Source organism: Rosa chinensis, chromosome 2 (genome assembly GCF_002994745.2).
Source record: "Rosa chinensis cultivar Old Blush chromosome 2, RchiOBHm-V2, whole genome shotgun sequence".
Lineage (NCBI taxonomy): Eukaryota > Viridiplantae > Streptophyta > Magnoliopsida > Rosales > Rosaceae > Rosa > Rosa chinensis.
This window is the reverse complement of record NC_037089.1, coordinates 79,013,344-79,034,113: the sequence shown is the minus strand read 5'-3', so window position 1 is coordinate 79,034,113 and position 20,770 is coordinate 79,013,344. Positions and strand designations below refer to the sequence as shown.

The 20,770-nt window shown below is 41.8% G+C and overlaps 2 protein-coding genes across 4 annotated transcripts in view; both read right to left on the bottom strand.

The window, feature by feature from the left end:
* The window catches only part of LOC112184548, a 43,277-nt gene extending 35,205 nt beyond the window's left edge, over window positions 1–8,072 (bottom strand). The window contains exon 1 of one of the 3 annotated variants that reach the window (XM_040513158.1): window positions 7,635–8,072. The gene's annotated coding sequence lies outside the window, so the exon portion shown is untranslated. The remainder of the gene's footprint in view (window positions 1–7,634) is intronic. The other 2 variants (XM_040513156.1, XM_024322812.2) reach the window with 2 other exon arrangements.
* A 2,901-nt stretch (window positions 8,073–10,973) lies between these two features.
* Window positions 10,974–12,563, bottom strand: LOC112185114. The gene has a single exon (XM_024323324.1). The coding sequence runs from the start codon at window positions 12,561–12,563 to the stop codon at window positions 10,974–10,976; it is 1,590 nt and encodes a 529-aa protein (XP_024179092.1).
* Between the last annotated feature and the right edge of the window lie 8,207 nt (window positions 12,564–20,770).

Sequence of the window (20,770 nt, the reverse complement as noted above, 5' to 3'; positions counted from 1 at the left end):
AGCATTTTCAAGTACTTAAAAAATGGAGACAAACATGCTGAGAAAAGAAGTTGCATTAGTACTCGCTATTCTACCTTTCAAAGAAATTGCATTAGTACTCGCTCTTCTAAGAGTGGATATCGATATATGGTAAGTATTGAGAACACAAACATTTTTGATAAAGTAATTGTGATATCTTGAATAATCATGTAAAATAGTGGCATTCACAAGTACATAATTGCTCCCGGAGCTAGGTACAAGAAAATACAAATTTTATTCCTTAGACAAATACACACATATATATATATTTAACATGTGTTATATTTACATATGACATAGGTTATGTGATTTTATTACAGGGTAATCAATGCAAAAAACTTGAAATTAAAACAGAAAGCATAAATTCTAGTTTCGTAGGATACTCGATTGCATTGAGTAAGCATTTAAACCCTTAGATCACTCATGTCATTAGAGGTCGAGTATGTCTCGTGAGGGTTTCTGGATGCTACCCATAACCGTCACTCTTCTGCTCAATCAAGCTAGGGTTTCATGGCAGAGCTGACTTCATCTTCTAATTGCAGCAATGACAACTCTTGTTCTGGGGTGGTGGTCGAAGTCACCTGGTTTTTCACTCTGGTGGTTGATCCAGACGACACGGGCAGAGGCAGCTTTTGTTCTATGGAGGGTCGACCGATGGGTCCGGCAACTTATGCTGTTTGGTCGGCAAATTAGCTCTAGGTTCTGGCTCTTTCAGTGTTGTAACCTCATAGTGGAAGTTATATGAATTAACACCCGTGTACAGCCCGTCATCTTTCTTATAAACAATGATTTTACCGTTATAAAGGACGTCCCGCTGATAATAAGAGTAAGGCACGTCGCAAGTTCCCTTAGTCGCCATCAGGCTCACAGATATTGAAGTTTTTGCCGGCATTGTAACCGTGTAGGTGGTCTCCAACGTGTTTTCGGATGTAATTGTCTCTCCCTACTCGTATGATCAGGAATATTCTGCGGAAGCAGTGACCTCAGTACCGCCGATGAATGGAACTTTGAAGCTGGCGATGGTACTCACGCCAACCATCCACGAGTGCGTGGCGCTCCACGTGCTGCTCTTACTCTCCGTGTCTGCAAACTTGAATTCCACAGTGTTGTCTGCTGAGGTGTTGTTGCTGGCATTTGCGATGGCCATGGTGACCGGGGTCTCGCCGTAGATTATGGCATTCTTAATGTCGATGTCAGTGTTGTAGATTCTCCTAGAGAGAACAAGCTCTTCCAGCGTGAAAACGACAACCTACAATTTGAAACATGCTTTGATGTTGTAGATACCTCTAGTAGCAAAGCTAGTTTGCTATCTCACCAAGCATAATTAACACCCTCTTTGGGACACCCACAAGCCATGGGGAGGCCCAACCGCTACTTGCATCTTGTAGCCCTATGTTCAAGCTACGCTACGGTATCCGGAAGTCGCAAATCCGTCACCGGGAAGCCACCTTTCTGGCCTTGCCAAGTTGCCTCCATAATATGCATTTCTATACTAGAATAGTTGTTTGCTTGTCCCACATCTAAGAAAATGTAAAGGAGATGGCTTCCTTCACCTATAAAAGGAATGCCTCCTCCCACTTAAACACCATTCATTCAATCCAATCCCATTACACACTTTGTAATGCACTTGGGCCGCAAGGCTCAACACACTAGTACAACATTCAAGTGGACGTAGTTTCCCGCTAAGGCGGGGAACGAACCACTATACATCTTGTGTCGTTCTCTCTCTCTCTCTCTCTCTTTACTTATCGTTAATTAGATCCCCAACGGATCCAAGCATTAACATTGGCGCCGTCTGTGGGAAGCCAACACAATGGCTTCGTCACGTACCATGAACTTCGGTAAACATCAAATTAGGGCTCGATCAACGCCCGGCGGGGTCGGTCAACGCCCATCAGGGGCCGGTCAACGTCTGGTCAACGCTGACCAAGGTTAGTCAACGCTGAACCTTAAAAAAAAAAAAAAAAATCTGGGCGGCAAAAATTTCTCTGGGCACCCAGACATTTTTTCTGGACACCCATCTTCTTCTTCTTCGCTGCGTTGTCTCCTTCCTCCGCTGCAGCTCCCTCCTCCAGCCACATCCTCCGCTGGCTCAGGCAGACCTCCGCTCCGCCACACTCAAAGCTCCGCTCCGCCCAACTCGTAGCTCCGCCAGCCGCAACTCCGAGGCTCTGCCCAACCTGCAGCTCCAGGGCTCCGCCTAGCTTCGCCGCTGGGATTTCCTCCGCCCAACTTGCATCCCCGCCGAACCGGTGATCCGCCGAACTGTAGCCCTCCTCCAAGCAAAATACCGCCATAACCCAGGCCTCCGCTAAACAAGACTGTCTTCGCTAGCTTGCCTCTGCTGGCCACGGACAGATCACCGCTAACCAAAGCTTAGAGGACAGGCTCCATCAATGAGCCCCGCTCCGCCGAGCTGCTCCACCGCTGAACTCTCCTCCGCTGACCATCTTGACCCACCGTGCATAGCCTCCTCCGCTAAGCTTCATCAGCGGGAAACTTCTCCGCTAGGCTTCGTCAGCAGGAAACAAAGCTCCGGTAGATATCCATCAGCGGCACCGCTGACCTTCACCGCTGGGCAACCCCCGCTGACATCCTCCTCCACTGGGCTTCACACCTGGGTGGTCTCCGCCGAGCAATGAGCTCCGCTCCGCTAGACTATCTCCGCTAGCCTGCCTCCGCCGGCCATGGACAAGCTCCGCTGACCAAAGCTTAGCGGACAAGCTCCGCTGACCAAATCGAGCTCCGCTCCGCCGGGATCCATCACTGAGATCCTCCGCTAAACTTCAACACTGGGTTTCACCCTTCATCGCTGACCGAGGTTCACTACTGCGCTCCGCCGAGCAGCACCACTGGTCAAACTCCATCACCACCGCCCAACTTCCTCTGCTGGCACCATCTCGGCTCGATCCCCGACAACCCAGTCTGCCAGGAGCCACCGCTCAGCTCTCCTCCAGTATCTGAGCTCCGCTCAGCCTAACCTCTCCTCCGCTGAGCTGCTCCACCGCCGAGTTTTCTCCTCCGATCAGATTTCTCCTCCGATGGGCATCAGCGCCAAGCTTCACTACCGCTGGACACTTATTGCCTTGCAAAAACAGAAACGGGGGATCTGCTACCTCAAATCTGGTTTGCTGCTGCAATTTGGAACAGCCGCCAATTCGATCCATCTCAGAGCCCGCCCCGCGTGTCCGCTCAATGGAGCTAATTCGAACATATTGATTTAAGCACCTGATCTCATCGGACTTCGTTCATAGCCAAACTGAAAAATAGCGAGATAAGTCTTAATCTCTCCTTATCTGATGCGAATACCATGTGCCTAGCAGAGCCGTGGCCAGTAGCCACTTATAATTTATCAGTATCTCCCAAACACGATATCATAATATATTGCATGCAAGTGACAGACCTGTTTGTCGGTTTCAATTGTATGCATGCCTTGCTAGGCTCTGATCCAATGCCATGTATTAGAAACATCATACACGTGGCTATGTTTGCACAGATGGAACACACAACTTAGCTGCTTTAAACATATTCTTTATACATAACCCACTGCACAACTAGGGCGTATGGTCATTATCATGAATCCAAGGTACTATATGGCAGCTCATAACGTTATGTTTAGCACTTGTCAGTGTACCATCTTATTATAAATTACACTACAAGATGTCAGGATGTCATTGTCAATTTGAAATTTTAAGACAGACATGTGCATGAACATTTAATGGATTACTTGTTGCCATGCAATACTTGTAATCATCTTTATCACATGCATCTATGCCATGACAAATTCATCTCACATACCATGAAACACTTTACTACTTTGTATGTGCACATGCTACACATATTTTATTAACCTCATGGGCATGGCCTTACTGTGAGTTCGTTAATTATCCTTGATAATCAGTGATGTTTGGTCACAGATTTGGACCGCACAATACCTAAGATCTCAGATTTTTGCTTCACATGATTCAAATAAAGTACAAATTTCCACATGGCCATGCTTACAAAATTCAAGCGTGTAAACGTAAATTGACGTTGTCTGTATATATGAGATAACAATTGCGTAGAGTTGTAGCATTTTTAACATCGTAACACGAGGCTACATATACACATGTTTAATCAATTAAACTACATGGATTGATTACCAATCATTTCTCTTATGTTAAGGAGGCACAAGCATTGTTTCAGTCTACGAAATCATTAGCTTTCTACTATGGTGCTTCGCCGGAACAATGGAGCGTCATGCTTGGACAACTCCAGCATGATTTGGGTACTTACATCAATTTCAACTCCCGCTTGCTCCAAATCGGTATAAGATAAGTAACTGTATCTTCCTTATCTTTTACGCTCTTGCAATTAGAGCTACTACCATGCCAATACCATGCTTTTTCTACTTCTAAGCATGCCTACAATATATCACACTTGGTATGCTTTTACATGCTTCCATAAACTTTTGAACATGCCCACAACATTTCGTAGATTTGGCAACACTTTCTAGATCTCACATACTAGATATGCCATGCTTCGCATACCGATCTCAATGATCCATTAGAATATCTACAAAAATGCAAAAATGATATTAGCATCCACATTACAAGTACATGCTATACACATATGCCATGCTTCTACTTTAGTTGCAAAATTAAATAAACATAGGACACTTGAACAAAATATTATTACTTGCTCTATGTGTTTATCGTTTTTCATCGGCAACCAACCGCCAGGCGGTAAGGCAACGCCTCATAATGACAATGACCGCTACGCGGCATTGCAGTCAAGTTTCTCCTTCGAGAAAACAGCTAGGGACTAGTTAACACAGCCCACGGCAGCCATTGATCCGGCAGTTAACCCCGACGCTTGGGTATCTAAGATTGGGCTCTCTACCCAACACCCTCTGCTCCGCGCAGCTCCCCTCATCAAACAATTTTCAGACCATCCGGAGGTCTATAGCCAGGAGTGGGGGACTCCTCGCAGGGCCTAGCAGGGGCCCACCCGAAAGGGCAAAAGCGTTCGCTCTAACAATTCTAGATGGACGACGCACTCGCACTAATTATGCTTGATATACGGCACAAAGCTACGCTTTGGTATCAACCCGCAAGACCACCCTCCTTGACTGGGGACTTCGGGGACTTGTACATACAGCCCAACATAATTAGCAACGGTCACGCTCATGCCTCAGGGCATCACCCCGAGCTCCCCGCTCATGCCTTCCCGGCACCCCCGAGCTTCCCGTTCATGCCTTCCCGGCAACCCCCGAGCTTCCGGCTCATGCCTTCCCAGCACCCCCGAGCTTCCCGCTCATGCCTTCGCTGCACCCCTGAGCTCCCGCTCATGCCTTCCCGGCACCCCCGAGCTTCCCGTTCATGCCTTCGCGGCACCCCCGAGCTCCCGCTCATCCCGGCAACCCTTGAGCTTCCGCTCATGCCTCCCCGGCAACCCACGAGCTTCCCGCTCATGCCTTCCCGGCAATCCCCGAGCTTCCGCTCATGCCTTCCCGGCAATCCTTGAGCTTCCGCTCATGCCTCCCCGGCAACCCTTGAGCTTCCGCTCATGCCTCCCCGGCAACCTACGAGCTTCCCGCTCATGCCTTCCCGGCACCCCGAGCTTCCGCTCATGCCTTCCCGGCAATCCCCGAGCTTCCGCTCATGCCTTCCCGGCAATCCTTGAGCTTCCGCTCATGCCTCCCCGGCAACCCTTGAGCTTCCGCTCATGCCTCCCCGGCAACCCACGAGCTTCCCGATCATGCCTTCCCGGCACCCCGAGCTTCCGCTCATGCCTTCCCGGCAATCCCGGAGCTCCCCGCTCATGCCTTCCCGGCAATCCCGAGTTTCCCGCTCACGAGCTTTCCGCTCATGCCTTCCCGGCAATCCTCGAGCTTTACGCTCATGTCTACTCGACAAACCACACGTTAATGGAACATTGAATTTTTTCTACCATTTGTCGTTTACCGACCGCGACAAATCAAATTCTTTTCGCGTTCCATTAATATGAGTGAAAACCAAACAAACACAACCGTACGCGCTGTCATCATTCATGAGTTACAAATGCATACCTCTGCGGCGCTCATGCAACTTACATCTCACGAGCGTAACCCCGTCAAAATCGACCTCGTTCGTCTCCTTGCGCGCGTCACACATTTATCATATGCAATCCATATGTTCACACGACCATGTATCACGACCTCATACATTCGTATATGCCAACGCATATCAATGCAACTCACATTTTGTTGCCCAATGCAACGAGCATTCTACATATGCCTGTTTTTTGTCTTTGTTGTGCAAGTTAACGAGTCCCTTCTTGCTTACGGAGTTCGGGGACTTGTAGGGGCTCCGTACCGCCAGGTTACTTATGCTTGGTGACATCGTGTGTATAACTCCCCAACCAAGAAGCTCCTCTTACTTGGGGACTTCGGGGACTTGTAGATACCTCTAGTAGCAAGGCTAGTTTGCTATCTCACCAAGCATAATTAACACCCTCTTTGGGACACCCACAAGCCATGGGGAGGCCCAACCGCTACTTGCATCTTGTAGCCCTATGTTCAAGCTACGCTACGGTATCCGGAAGTCGCAAATCCGTCACCGGGAAGCCACCTTTCCGGCCTTGCCAAGTTGCCTCCATAATATGCATTTCTATACTAGAATAGTTGTTTGCTTGTCCCACATCTAAGAAAATGTAAAGGAGATGGCTTCCTTCACCTATAAAAGGAATGCCTCCTCCCACTTAAACACCATTCATTCAATCCAATCCCATTACACACTTTGTAATGCACTTGGGCCGCAAGGCTCAACACACTAGTACAACATTCAAGTGGACGTAGTTTCCCGCTAAGGCGGGGAACGAACCACTATACATCTTGTGTCGTTCTCTCTCTCTCTCTCTTTACTTATCGTTAATTAGATCCCCAACGGATCCAAGCATTAACAAATGTGAAGTTAAATACTCTGAATTGTTTAGCTAGATAACACGAACCATCTCATTCTTTAAGTGTACGTTTAGGACCATTCATCTTAGTTTGTAGTACAAGTCCCATTTATTCCCCGTGCTTATATTATATATATATATATATATATATATATATATATATATGTCGGCGACCTCGACCCTCGTCATCGTCATACTCGGAACCAGACAACCAGCATCATATAGATACAAGTTGAAAAACCCTATAAGCCGTTTGAGATAGCCTTTCCATATGCAACATTTTCCTCCTGCAATGTCATATCTCTCAACTGGACCTGTCCACAAGTACAAACAGGAACTATATCAACAAAGGAAACATAAAAAGGCACTGATCACCTACAACCATGAAACTCAACCAGGACCAAAAACAAGGAAAAATCCTTGAACCTTAACACAATTTGCAATAGCCACAGCTACACCACATGCCCAAATAACAAAAATCCTATCTTTGATCAAGATATGCAACAATTCAGAGCTGTACACCAGAACTACAATCAAAATCAAAGACCCAGATAGAGAAACCTCCTAATTCGAATTAAAGCAACACGCCTAGATAAGAAAGATCCAAACTTTGAACAAGAAACGCAATAATTCAAAACTGTACACAAGAATCACAATCAAATTAAAAAACCCAGCTACTAAATTTAGAGCAAAACCTGTTCTCGGGTGGAGGAATGGGCGTTCAATTGGAGGGCAAGGGCGGCGTTGGAAGCGAGGGAGTGAGCGTGGAGGTGAGGAAGGCGTTGGGAGATGTCGCTCGGAGGGATTCTGAGCCGTAGATCATGGATCAAATGGCTGAGAGAAGCCGCTTTTGAATCCAAGTCCAGGGCTTACTTTTGCTGCTCCGGTGTGAATATCAGTGGGATTGAATTGGGATTGTCGTCTTCGTCGCCTTGATCGCCGCCGACTCCGACTACGTCCACCGCCCATGCTAGCAATCCTGCCATAATTCCCTCTCTCTCTCTCTGTGAATTTGCAGTGTTGGGGATTTGAAACTGAAACCAGAATAGAGACCAATTCTTCGATTCCGGTCGGAGTGTGATATTTGGGCTAAGAATTCATTGGGCTTTTCAGACTTCTAAAATGGATGGAGTTCCCGCTAATAGGCCCAAATCAGCGATTTCACCTTGAGATGATAAGATTTTTTTTCTCTAAATCTCGAACTACTGCTTCCTTTGAACTCTGAGATGTCAAGTTAATTTCTCAGCCACCAAAAGAATGTTAAAAATATAACAATAGTTCAGCGTTTAGACACTCTGAGTAGAATCAATTAAGCACCTTTGAGTTATATTATTAGCAATCAGAGATGACTTAGAATAAACAAAACAGTTTTTACTGAAAACAATTCTGTACGTACGTAGTTCAAACAGATCACAAATGTCAAATATCACACTGCATGTCAATCATGTTTAAGCTACAATTGATGTTTGTGTTGAAAAAAAAAAGAACATTTGTAAGAGTAATATGATCTATATCTCTCTGCATGTGGCTGGTATACTCATTATTGTGAAATGTACTCATATCATAGAGGGTACGTATCTCCTAGATCCAGCTTGATAGCTGATAGGTTCATAATTTCATACATTTTTATACTCATAAATGTAGGATTCTAGGCTAAGAACTTGTCATTTTTGAGTCATTCACTTTGTGTCTGTGTTTTATAGGTTAAATTGGAGAAAAGAAAGATTTGGAGCTTAAAGTCAAACGCAGGATTGAAAGGGTGCTTGTTATCCTGAGCGTCCAGAATTGTCTCTGCTGTGCCTCAAATTTGAGGATTAAACTGTACCTTCTCACAAGGAATTAGCAGGCAAGCCATATACCATTGAAAAGATACGGATGTTAGCTTTCTGAAGAATTTTACGGAAGTGGATTCTCATTCTTCTGGAGGAAGTTATGATGATTTAAGTGAACCTAGTTCGGGAAGGCAGATTCTGAAGGATTTTGCATATCTTTTCAGAATCTGACTTGTGAGGCCCAAGTCCGTTGATCTTAGCATTCGAATGGAACAAGACTGAACGTATCTAACATAATTGGAGTAATTTGTTGCTTTGACTATAATAACCTTGTGTTTCTTTGGAGAGAATAAATATATTCCAAGTTGGACTAGAAGACTTAAGAAGCCTAAGTTAAGTAGGAATTAAAGAGAGACATATTAGGCAGAAAGGGAGGACGTCTAGAGATAAGAGGAGGACTGGAGACGCAACAAAGAGCAAGAGGAGTCACTTCCATCTTTATTCCACCTTCACTATGTTTTTCTTAGTTATTTTTATTGTTTCTTTTTGATAAATTCCTAAGCTAGGGCTGAGATGAAGCCCCTAGTATGACTATTCTATTTGTTTAGTTGGTTTGCTATTGAATTTCTAGATTGCTATGTTAAACTCTTAATCACTGTTTCAATAGAACTTTTATTCAAAATCTTTGCTCGGGATCAATAAGACCTAGGTTTTGTTTATGAGTTATTTGGTTGGAGAACATGATGCTTGATCAAAGAGTAGATGTTTTCTAGGGTGCCAAAAGATAATTCAATCTTGTGATTAAAGAGTTATGAATTGAGAATACAAGTGCTTGATCATAGTCGATATTCTTGTTTGCATGATTTTCTAGTTCTTTTGTGCTTAATGGAGCTGAACATGTTTGCTTGAACCTGATCATTAAGTGAAGTAAATTATAGTTTGGCTACATGAGTTCTATACGAGATCAATAAGTTAGAATTCATAAGTTAGAAGAACTTTGGCATATGTCCGGGATCAATAAGGCTTATGTACGGGAATCATTAGCATAAAATCTAGGGAATTTAATGGTTGTCAGCTAGCAATAGAGTAGACGTACTAGGTGGTGGATTCAAAGTCTTAGCATTCAACTTTCATATTTTGTTAACCTTCTAAAAAACCATTCTCTCAATTCTTTTGTTTCTATTCTTAGTTGTTTAGTTATAATTTCAATCATCACAATCTTCCCAAATGTTTGTTTATTTTTGTGTTCAATTGGTTATTTGAGTTAGAATCAATTCAAGTTTCAATCCTTGTTGGAACGACCTCGTGCTTGCACTAACTATACTACAATCGATTCGTGTGCTTGCGAGTAATCATTTAAAACACAACAATAGAGCCATTTCTGTACACCAGCATCTTATTACCCATGAAGCCAGTTGGTAACTCACCCAAAGAACAAGGCTTCTCTGTATTTCTTGCACCTCCCGGTGTCCCTGATCTATTATTTACCTGTTGGCCTGCTGGTTGCTTTAAAATAGGCAAGGTCTGTGGCAAATGAAGCAAGAACATACTTGTCGCTCTATTTTCCTCCGGCCAACAAACCCTCAAAAGTAAAGTGATCAAACTGATTTAGGCATGCATACACTGTTGGCATTCTAATCTTTAGATCTACCAACCTTTAGATCAAGATCATCTATTGCTGGTGTTGCCTTTTCACCATAAGTTAATTGATTCCTCTAAACCATCCCCAAATTCTTGCTGATAATTAAGAATTACTGCACATTGTAGAACATTATATAGGTGCATTCATGTCATACTTAACAATGTAGAACATGAATGAAAGATCATCTTCTTAATTACATATATAGGTTAGTTTTCGATTTTGTACTTCAAAAGATTAGTTCCAAGATCGTATATCGATATGTGGTTAGTATTTATTGAGATCACAACCATCTTTGATAAAATAATTGTGATATCTTGAATAATCATGTAAAATAGTGGCATTTGTAAATACTAATTCCTCCATGAGCTAGATAAAAGCAAATATAAATTTAATTCCTTAAACAGACACACTAACAAGCGCACACATTTAACCTATGCCTATGTTATATATCATATAACATAGGTTATAGGATTTTATCTACATGCACAGCAATCAAAGCAAAAAACTTGAAAAACAGAAAGCAAAAATTCCGTAGATAGGTACGAGTCATTACAGGACGAGAATGTCTCGTGAGGGTTTCTGGATGCTACCCACAACCGTCACTTTTCTGCTCAATCAAGCTAGGGTTTCACCGCAGATCGAGCTGCTGCACTTTCTAATCCCAGCATTGACAACTCTTGTTTCGGGGTGGTGGTCGAGGTCACCTTGTTTTGCACTCTGGTGGTTGATTCAGACGGCACGGGCAGAGGTAGCTTTTGTTTTATGGAGGGGTCGACCGATGGGTCCGGCAACTTCTGCTGTCTGGTTGGCAAATCAGCTCTAGTTTCTGGCTCTTTCAGTGTTGTAACCTCATAGCGGAAGTTGTATGAATTAACACCCGTGTACAGCCCGTCATCTTTCTTATAGACAACGGTTTTACCGTTATAAAGCACGTCCCGCTGATAATAAGAGTAAGGAACGTCGCAAGTTCCCTTAGTCGCCATCAGGCTCACAGATATCGAAGTGTTTGCCGGCACTGTGACCGTGTAGGTAGTTTCCAATGTGTTTTCTGACGTAACAGTTTCCCCCCACTCATAAGATCCGGAATACTCTGCTGAAGCAGTGACGTCAGTACCGCCGATGAATGGAACTTTGAAGCTGGCGGTGACACTCACGCCCACCGACCACGAGTGGCTGGCGCTCCACGTGCTGCTCTTACTCTCCGTGTACGCGAACTTGAATTCCACAGTGTTGTCTACTGAGGTGTTGTTGCTGGCGTTTGCGGTGGCCATGGTGATCGGGGTCTCACCGTAGATTATGGCATTCTTAAGATCGAAGTCGGTGTTGTAAATTCTCCTAGAGAGAACAAGCTCCTCCAGCGTGAAGCGTGAGTTGGTTGGAATGCTGGTGTAGGCTGCCTTCAGACCGTCTGTTGCATTAGCATCACTGATTTGGGCGCAAAATTTGTTGTTGCTTTTGAAAGCGACCTTATTACTGTCGACCTTCACCGGCCAAAACAAGGTGCTTGGATCGGTGGCGGCAACCCTTGGGTCAGACCAAATCCTGTCACTGCTGTTAAAAAAGTAGCTATTGTCGTGGTAGGATTTGATTTGCACCCTTCCATCGCCATCAGTGGACACCTCAAACCAGGACTCAGGAATCCCCTTATCGGTGGATATGAACTTGAGCTTAGCATCCGCCACAAGTTGAAGGTAATTGCCGGTGTGACCTTTGAAGGCCACATGCTTTGGCAATATCACCAATGACTCCAAGTCAATGATATCAAAGGTACCCTGAACATTCGTAGCAACATGTAATCTGAAGAACTTTTTGTTTTCGCCTCCACCTTCGTTCCATGCCGTTGCATATAGCTTTGCTTGGACATGGAACAACCGGGCTTGGTCAGGGTTACCATCAACTACCTGAGGCTCAAATAGTGTACACGACCATTTGGATTGGTCCTCTTCTGGTTCATCAGCCTCTGGAGTAAGGTTCACATCACTCTCAAATTTCCTTCGCAGGAACTTTCTGTTCTGAGAACATCTGATATGTACCAGTCCCGTCCCAGTATTGGCCGTCACCACTTCGAACTTTGCTAATGGGCTGAAGACATTCGATCCGTTGACTTTGAGAAAGCCATGTGTCTCGGAATCAGAATCATTGTTGTAGTTCAAGTAAGTGTTGAACCACGATGATTTCAGAACAATAGTAGGTGGTAATAAGAAAGACATTTTCTGAATGAAATAGAGATATATGAGTAAATGATGAATCCGTCTAGTTTGGTGATCTTGTTTGTGTGGCTAGACTCTTGCCCTACATATGCTATTTATAACGAATGCTGAAGCAAGCTCGATCACTCGCTCAGGCCAGCCGACCGATCTTATCAGTTAGGTGAATAATTCATATCTAGATAGATTTTTTAACTTGAATAATTCGTCTGCCGACTGGAATCCTTAACTGCAAGTAAACGACAAACATGTAATTACTTTGTATTGTTTAGCCGGAGAGGATTCCATGCACTAAGGTCTAAGGGTCACTTGCACCAGCAGTGTGCAAGTCACGTGCACCGTTAGTTGAAGTCCAAAGTTACTTGGTCCATGGTTAGTCAATGAGAATGAGATGGAGACAAAAAAAAAATCTCAAATGTAGTAAAATTCAATTTTACCACGAGTTGATAGCAATACCAAATCTAATTCAAAGACCAAAGAATCTTTGATTATGGCTCTCTCACCTCTTTCCCATTGTCCATCATCAACTACCGTATCAATATCACACACTCACCCAACCAGACCCAATCCACCCATCACCCATCAATCAACCTTGTTCATCTTCTGGGTATTGCCTCTCAAAGGGGATCAAATTTAGGAATCTACCTCTTTGTAATTACGAAGGTCCAGTATGGTGACCATCAAAAGGGTCACCGCCACAACAGCCGTCTCCTCCATAACCACCACCACCAAGAAAATCAAGACCTCCGCCATTCCTCACCGTAATCGACGACACTGAAAAAATTGACATCATATATTCATATTAACAAAGCCCTTCCCTCCTTAATTGGGAGAGCATGAATGTAGTCAACAGCAGTGGTGTTTTCCGAGTGAAACTTCGGCAGAGATAGTGATGTTGGCGGTGTCAGGAGGAAGAAAACGATAATGAATATTTTCTTTATAAAAAACAGTGATATAATGAAATAAATTACTATACAATTACACAGCAAAATTTGTATTTATATGCAACAAAAAACAATTGTATTTGTATGCATGGTCGACCGACGTCTTTCGGTCCACAACTTCAAAAAAATGTTTATATAAAATAATTACACTTTTAAATATCAACAAGATTATATAGAGTGTGACATTGACTTCTAAATTGACCGTCAGATGCGATGATTAACATAATTTATATGTACGGTTACATTTCTATTTGTACACTTCACTGTTTCAATCTCTATCGACGTGGTCAACCGAACATACAAATATAACTTTATAAGCATATATACGGTTGATCACTTTGACCAATGCCGAAGCCACAAGGGATTGAATTTAAATTTTTTATCTATTACTAAGCGCTAAATACTTAAGGTATCTCCAACAGAATACTCATTTCAAATTTTTTTTAAAAAAAATTTAACTAATTTTAGGCTAAATTTGATCTCCAATAAACTAGTTAAACAAAAGCTAAATTTAATTTTGAGCTAAAAAACCTAGCTATATTTAGCTAGAGATGAGGGAGAATTGAACTAAAACTTAAATTTAATTTGGGATTTAGGTATTCTGCTTGAGCATAACTCAATATTTAACTAGTTATATCCTAGTTTTAGCTACTTTTAACTATGAAGATAACTATCACTGATGGAGATGCTCTTAAGGTGGTGTCAAATTTATCTGTTTTCAATTTTGACTTTTTCAATAGCACGAGATCTCTCTATATACCAACTAAGACGGTCTAGTTATTTATTCGTTAAATGGAAATGTATACTTTCTGAAATAAACAAGGTCAAGGAAATATAATTTTGCCAATTCGACAGTTGGATGTTACCATGACAAGAATAAATGGCTATAGTAAAAAATTTACCTATTTTCAATATCGTATGACCCTTGATCCCGCATGGTCAACCCTAAACTCTAAATACACATCACACCAAAACACTTAGAACCATTCACTCGTAACTTGTTTTGTCAATTTTTTAGTGCTCAAATTCTCATAGGGATGAGGCCTATAGTTGTAAAACATTTAGGATGTTTATCGACCCAAGTAAAAATTTCGATATATTTATATTCTCATCAATTGGATGCCCTTAGTGAGGTTTAAGCTTATAAAGTGTTTATATCCTTAACTAATTAAGTAGGGTGGTTCTAGTTGGACCTCATAATTTACTCTTTGGACCTCCCATCCCAATTTTTTTCAACAAACTTCCTATTTTGTCCTTGTTTGTATTTTACTTTTTTTATATATTTTTTTTTATACCTCCTATTACGATACGTGCAGTTCCTTTGAACATCAATTTTTTTTATCTTTGTCCTGTAAGGAACTATATACATAGATAGGAGAGGAAGGATTAATATATGACCACACTACTAGCTTTAAAGTCTAAACTCTATACATGGCGTGGAGGGTCATCGACATGTTCGTCAAAAGGGATGAATACAGGCATACATGCAGAGTATTTAATTGAGAACTACAAGTGCAATTGTGTTGGAGTACAGAAGAAGGGCCAAGCTGGAGGCTACGTTCTCAACCTAAAAACCCACAAAAATTTCTGGGTTCTTGCATAATTTAAAACCACCTGTACATCTCAAGTGATGTAATATGCTCTTTACTCGTTCTTCTTTTTCTCTTTAATTTCTCATGGCTGCGGAGTTATGAAGTGCATCACAAATTTTGAATAAAAAAAATAAAAAATAAAAACTCTATGATTCATATTTGTCAATTGGCTAAGAACAATTGCGAAGGAATAGAGTGTTTTTAGAATAATGACTCTTGCGTATCAATGGTATTCATTTTATATATTCAGTTTTTTTTAAAAAATTATAAAAGAGGGTTAAAATAGGGATTAAATTTTGACAAAAATTTAGATAGGTCCAAAGAGCAAATTGGGAGGTCTGAATAGAACCACCCAAGAGAAAATTGCACATTGTAAAAAAAAAAAATTAAATGCCAACCATGTGGATCGAACCTGCATACCCAAAAGGCCCAAAACAACAACTATGTGGTCTCCCCACTGTGCCAAGTTGCCAACTGATGGCAATGGTCACTGTTTTATTCTTTTCATATATAACATGGAAAGCTTCTCTGCTCGATTTCCTAACAATCCCTTGCAACTGTTCCCCTCAGAGTTAATCGACCAGTGCATTGGGATAGGTGGAAGATATGGGTGATAAGGAAGGGAGAAAGAAGCTCGTAGGGACTCTTCGTTTAGAAGGGTAACTAAGCTTGATCAGATTTTACTCAACGGGATCCGGTTATTGCCGGAACTTTGTTAATTCTTCCACCCTCCTCCATCAACGAAATCATTCTGCATCTCAATCGCACGATCAAACCCATAATAAAGTGCAACTGAATCAAATCTCTTCGTCTTGATGGTATGATATACCCATTAGCGGTAGATTTGATTCAATTGGCCATAGACCTGTAAATTGACCGGATTTTGATCCGGACTCGCTCCAGATCCGTGGCTATTGGACTGGTTTGGATTGAAAATTTTGATCCGCTGATCCGTTAACCCGTTTATTTAACGGATCAAATACAGATTTAGGTCGATTCGATCCGTTAATGATCCGGCACGTTTTTGTAATAATAAAATATTATTATTTATTAATATATTATTATTTTTTTAAAATATAAAATATGAAGAATTTCTTATACAAATTTTTTTGCATAAATCTAAGGGATAGTCCATCACTCAATATTCCAATAAGCATTAAGAATATTGATAATGTAATTCTACTTTTGGTGATACTTTTCATGTTGTTTTAATATTTTACTAGCTTTCCTCCACACATGTAAAAGTATATTTTTTTTTTTGGGTTTTGTCCATTTACCCCATTTCTAGGGATTTTTTTCCAACTTACCTCATTAAGTTTTTTTAATTCTCTCTTACCCAATACACTCTAAGAGAGTCTTCCCTAATACCCCATTAAGATTTTTTTTTTAAAATTTTTTTTTAATACCATTTTACCCCTCACCCCTTTGTTACTTAGAGAAAGAGATAGAGAAAATGGAAGAGAGAGAAACCATAGGAGACTTCGCCAGAGCTCGTCACCGGAAGCCGAATTCCGGTCACCGGCTGCCGCCCACCCGAACTTGCTGAAAATCTCACCGGAAAGTTTTTTTTGCCCCCAATAGACATCTATTGCCCTCTAATAGACGTCTATTGGCCCCCAATAGACGACTATCAGTCATGTATTGCCCCCCAGTAGACGTCTATTGCCCCCCAATAGACGTTTAGATTACCGAAATGGTAATTAATCTTCCTAAAACTGCACAAATAAAACTTTGATTAAAGAAAAAAAAAACGAGGAGATTACATCAATTCAAAACATCTATTGCCCCCAATAGACGTTTCGATTATTGAAATGAAAACTAATTTTTCTAAAATTACACAAATATAACTTTGATTAAAGAAAAAAAAGAGGAGATTACATTAATTCAAAACGTCTATTGCCCCCCCCCCCCCCCAAATAGACCTGTAGCACAAGATTGATTGAATTAAGGCAAGAACAAAAACATGACTAAATTAAAGGATCTCATCCTTTAATTGATTGAACCATAACTCATCCTTCTTTGCGCTCTTAGCCTCCTCTATAACCCCCACTCGCTCATTGCAACAAAAAGACACACATTAATCTCACTCAATCAAAACATCAAACACCTTGTGCGCACCAAAAACACCAACACACCTAGTCTCAAAACATCAAACACCTGGTGCGCACCAAAAACACCAACACACCTGGCGGCTGAGTCGGTCCGAAGACGATCTTCTTCCGGAGAGACCTGAACTTCTTAGGGCTGTGACTATTGGTGAGGAAGCCGCCGGTGTGCCAGAGAGTGTTCATGGAGGGAGAGTAGCAGCCGATCTTCTTGGTCATTTGTTCGACGATTTCGTCGCAGAGGGAGTTGGTGTTGGCGAACATGAAGCGGGCCTTGTTCTCGGCCATGGCGGCGATGAAAATCAGACGAATCCTCAGGATGTTAGGGCATACCTCAGAGAGCTCAGCCTCGACCTTGGATCTGTACTCCTTGCCGGAGGAGAAGGCGGCCCTGCGAGAGAGACTGCACCAACAATGATCTGCAATCCGAGCTCATCTCTGTCGTTGTAGCTCTGAAGCAGCTCGCCGGAGAAGGTGGCGACGTAGATTCAGGCGAATGGAGGAGATGCAGCAGGTCGCCGGCGTCGATATGGAGAGAGAGACTGGTCTGGAGAGAGAGAAAGAGGAGAGAATAGAGAAGAGAAAGAGATCGGGATGAGAGAGATGAGAGAGTGTGGCATGGCATGTAATTCATTAATTAGATTGAGGGCAGAATAGTTATTTCGTTTTAAATTTGGTATAAAATTCTCTTGCTGGGGTAAGTGGGATAACTTTGGCTCATTTTGGGGCTTTTGGTCAATGACCTTTTTTTTTCTTTAGAAAATAAAAAAGAAAAGATAATGGAAGAAAACAGTTATTGCATTGAGAAATTGGTGAGAGAGAAGAGTAGGTTGTGAGATTTATTTTGTTTATAAAAATACAATTTGTAATTGTCATAATGACCCTTGTGATTTAATTAATTTTTATAGAATTTAAATCTTTTAGGGTCATTTATGTCAAAATTCTTTATTTTGGCTAACAAAGCATCTGCTCTTAATAATAATATAGATTAATATCTTATGAGGTATCATGATATAAATTTAATATTACTATTTAAAATTTTAAAATATTTGAAATTATAAACGGGTCAGATTAGCGGATCGGGTATCCGTTAATCCGGCTGATACGGATTTGGATCGAGTTCAATGATCCGTCGGGTTTAGATCGAATTTTTTTTTTTTTTAATTAAACGGATTTGGATTTAGGTTGATCCGATCCATTTACAGGTCTAGTTGGCCACCACAGTCTTGATTGTTTGGTGGTGGGTCTGGATCGATCTGGGCAACTTTGGGTGAAGCAATTGGAGCCATTTTGGGAACTGAACAATCACTGAATCAAGGGCCTGGCCACAAGAAACTTTACGAGCATCCTTCTTTAGTTCGAATAATCTCTTCTTCGTCGGCGACCCATAATCAAAGAACCTCCATGCCCGACTTTTCCAATTTCGTACTTCCAGATTTTACCGTAGTTTAATTAGAATAAATTGAATATTTACTATGTTGACCAAGTCTTTTTTGGGTTCAATTCTCTTAACGGCGTTAGAATGAATGTTAATGCCACGTGGATGGCTGGATCAAATGAATGGCTGATGTTATATATTGGCTGTCGGTTAACTTACACCATCGGAGTGTAGAATAATTCTCGTTGTTTAGCTAGATAACATGAACCATCTCATTCTTTAAGAGGTAGGACCATTCATTTTAGTTTGTAGTGCAAGTCCCATTTAATCATTTATTCCTTGTGTTAATGCCACGTGGACAGCTGGATCAAATGAATGGCTGAGGTTATATATTGACTGTCGGTTAACTTACATTGTCGGTGCGTTGAATAATTCTCGTTGTTTAGCTAGATAACATGAACCATCTCATTCTTTAAGAGGTAGGACCATTCATTTTAGTTTGTAGTGCAAGTCCCATTTAATCATTTATTCCCCGTGTTAATGCCACGTGGACGGCTGGATCAAATGAATGGCTGAGGTTATATATTGACTGTCGGTTAACTTACACCGTCGGTGCGTAGAATAATTCTCGTTGTTTAACTAGATAACATGTACCATCTCATTCTTTAAGAGGTAGGACCATTCATTTTAGTTTGTAGTGCAAGTCCCATTTAATCATTTATTCCCCGTGCTCATGAAGACCCTAGTCGACCCTTGTTGTCGTCAGACTCAGAACCAGACAACCAGTACTTCTTTCTTTCTATTGTTGGGCCTTTTTCCAGCTGGCATTTCTGGAATGCAAGAGCAACTGCCGGTTTGCATATTGAGCCTAGTAGAACCTAAAAACATTGGGCTTTGTCACTTCTGTAGGAATGATTTGTAGAACTTTTAGCAGGCCCAAACGACCAATTTCCAAGTCAATCCATGTTTGGGTCATGAGCAACTAAGCCTAGAATTAGCATGGTACGGTAGTTGTCCTTGTGTTCGATAGTAGGCTATCGAAAATTTTTCATTGTATTCGGATGTTAGTTACAAGAGACTTTTTGGGTGAGTTAGTGTTCAGTGATTACATACCCAATACTAATTCAAGTCGCTTTTATGAGTTTAGGTGATGACCAAAGATTATAGAGCTTGTTGCAATCGATCACTTAAAAGTATGTAACGTTTTGATAATCAACAAAATAATGCAACAATATGAGTAATTTATTTCAACTCTTTTTGCTAAACAAGTCATCGACCACACATCTTCATTTCCATATCAAATCCAAACCCCACCTTACTCTAATGACGTATTTTTTGACATTCCATTTTCTTTTTTAGGCCATCACACAGGAAGTATCAAAGTAATGACTATAATAACTATTAAGTCATGAAATAAAGATGATTATTATTAGCAGAACGTAATATACTCCTACCTTGCCAGTTGCTACAAAGAAACACACAAACTCGTCATTTTGAACACGATTTTTTTTTGACCTAGCCGTACGCTAGGGTTGCTCTCAGTCTCTGAGAGATAAATCTTCTATCCATGAATATGGATATATTGAGTTGGAATTGCAGGGGAATCTGTAATCCGACTACCACTAGAGCTTTGAGGGATTTGATCACTCAAAATCAGCCTCAAATAGTCTTTCTTTGTGAGACAAAAATCAGTGCGCTAAGGGATTTCAAAGCGCTGCATAAGGAATTAGGTTTTGCGCACTCTAAGGAAGTGCTGAGTGTTGGGCAGGCTGGAGGTCTGGCACTTTTCTGGTCAGAAGATGTTGATCTACACGTCCGTACCTTTTCTGCGCATCATATCGACGCAGAAGTTAGGGCAGGACCTGGTGAACCGTGGTGGAGACTAACAGGTTTCTACGGTTATGCACGCACCGGTGAACGTGGGGCGTCTTGGCAACTCCTACGTGATTTGGCTGATTTAGACTCCCTTCCATGGATAATAATCGGTGATTTCAATGAGATATTGAATAATAGTGAGAAGTTGGGAGGGCCGGTGCGGTCGGAAAGGCAAATGAGAGGCTTCCGTGAAGCTTTGGGTTATGGAGACCTAGTTGATCTAGGGTTTCAAGGCGCGAAGATGACATGGTGGAATGCAGAAACCCAATTACGGTTGGACAGAGCGGTTGGGACTTCTACATGGAGTGATATTTTT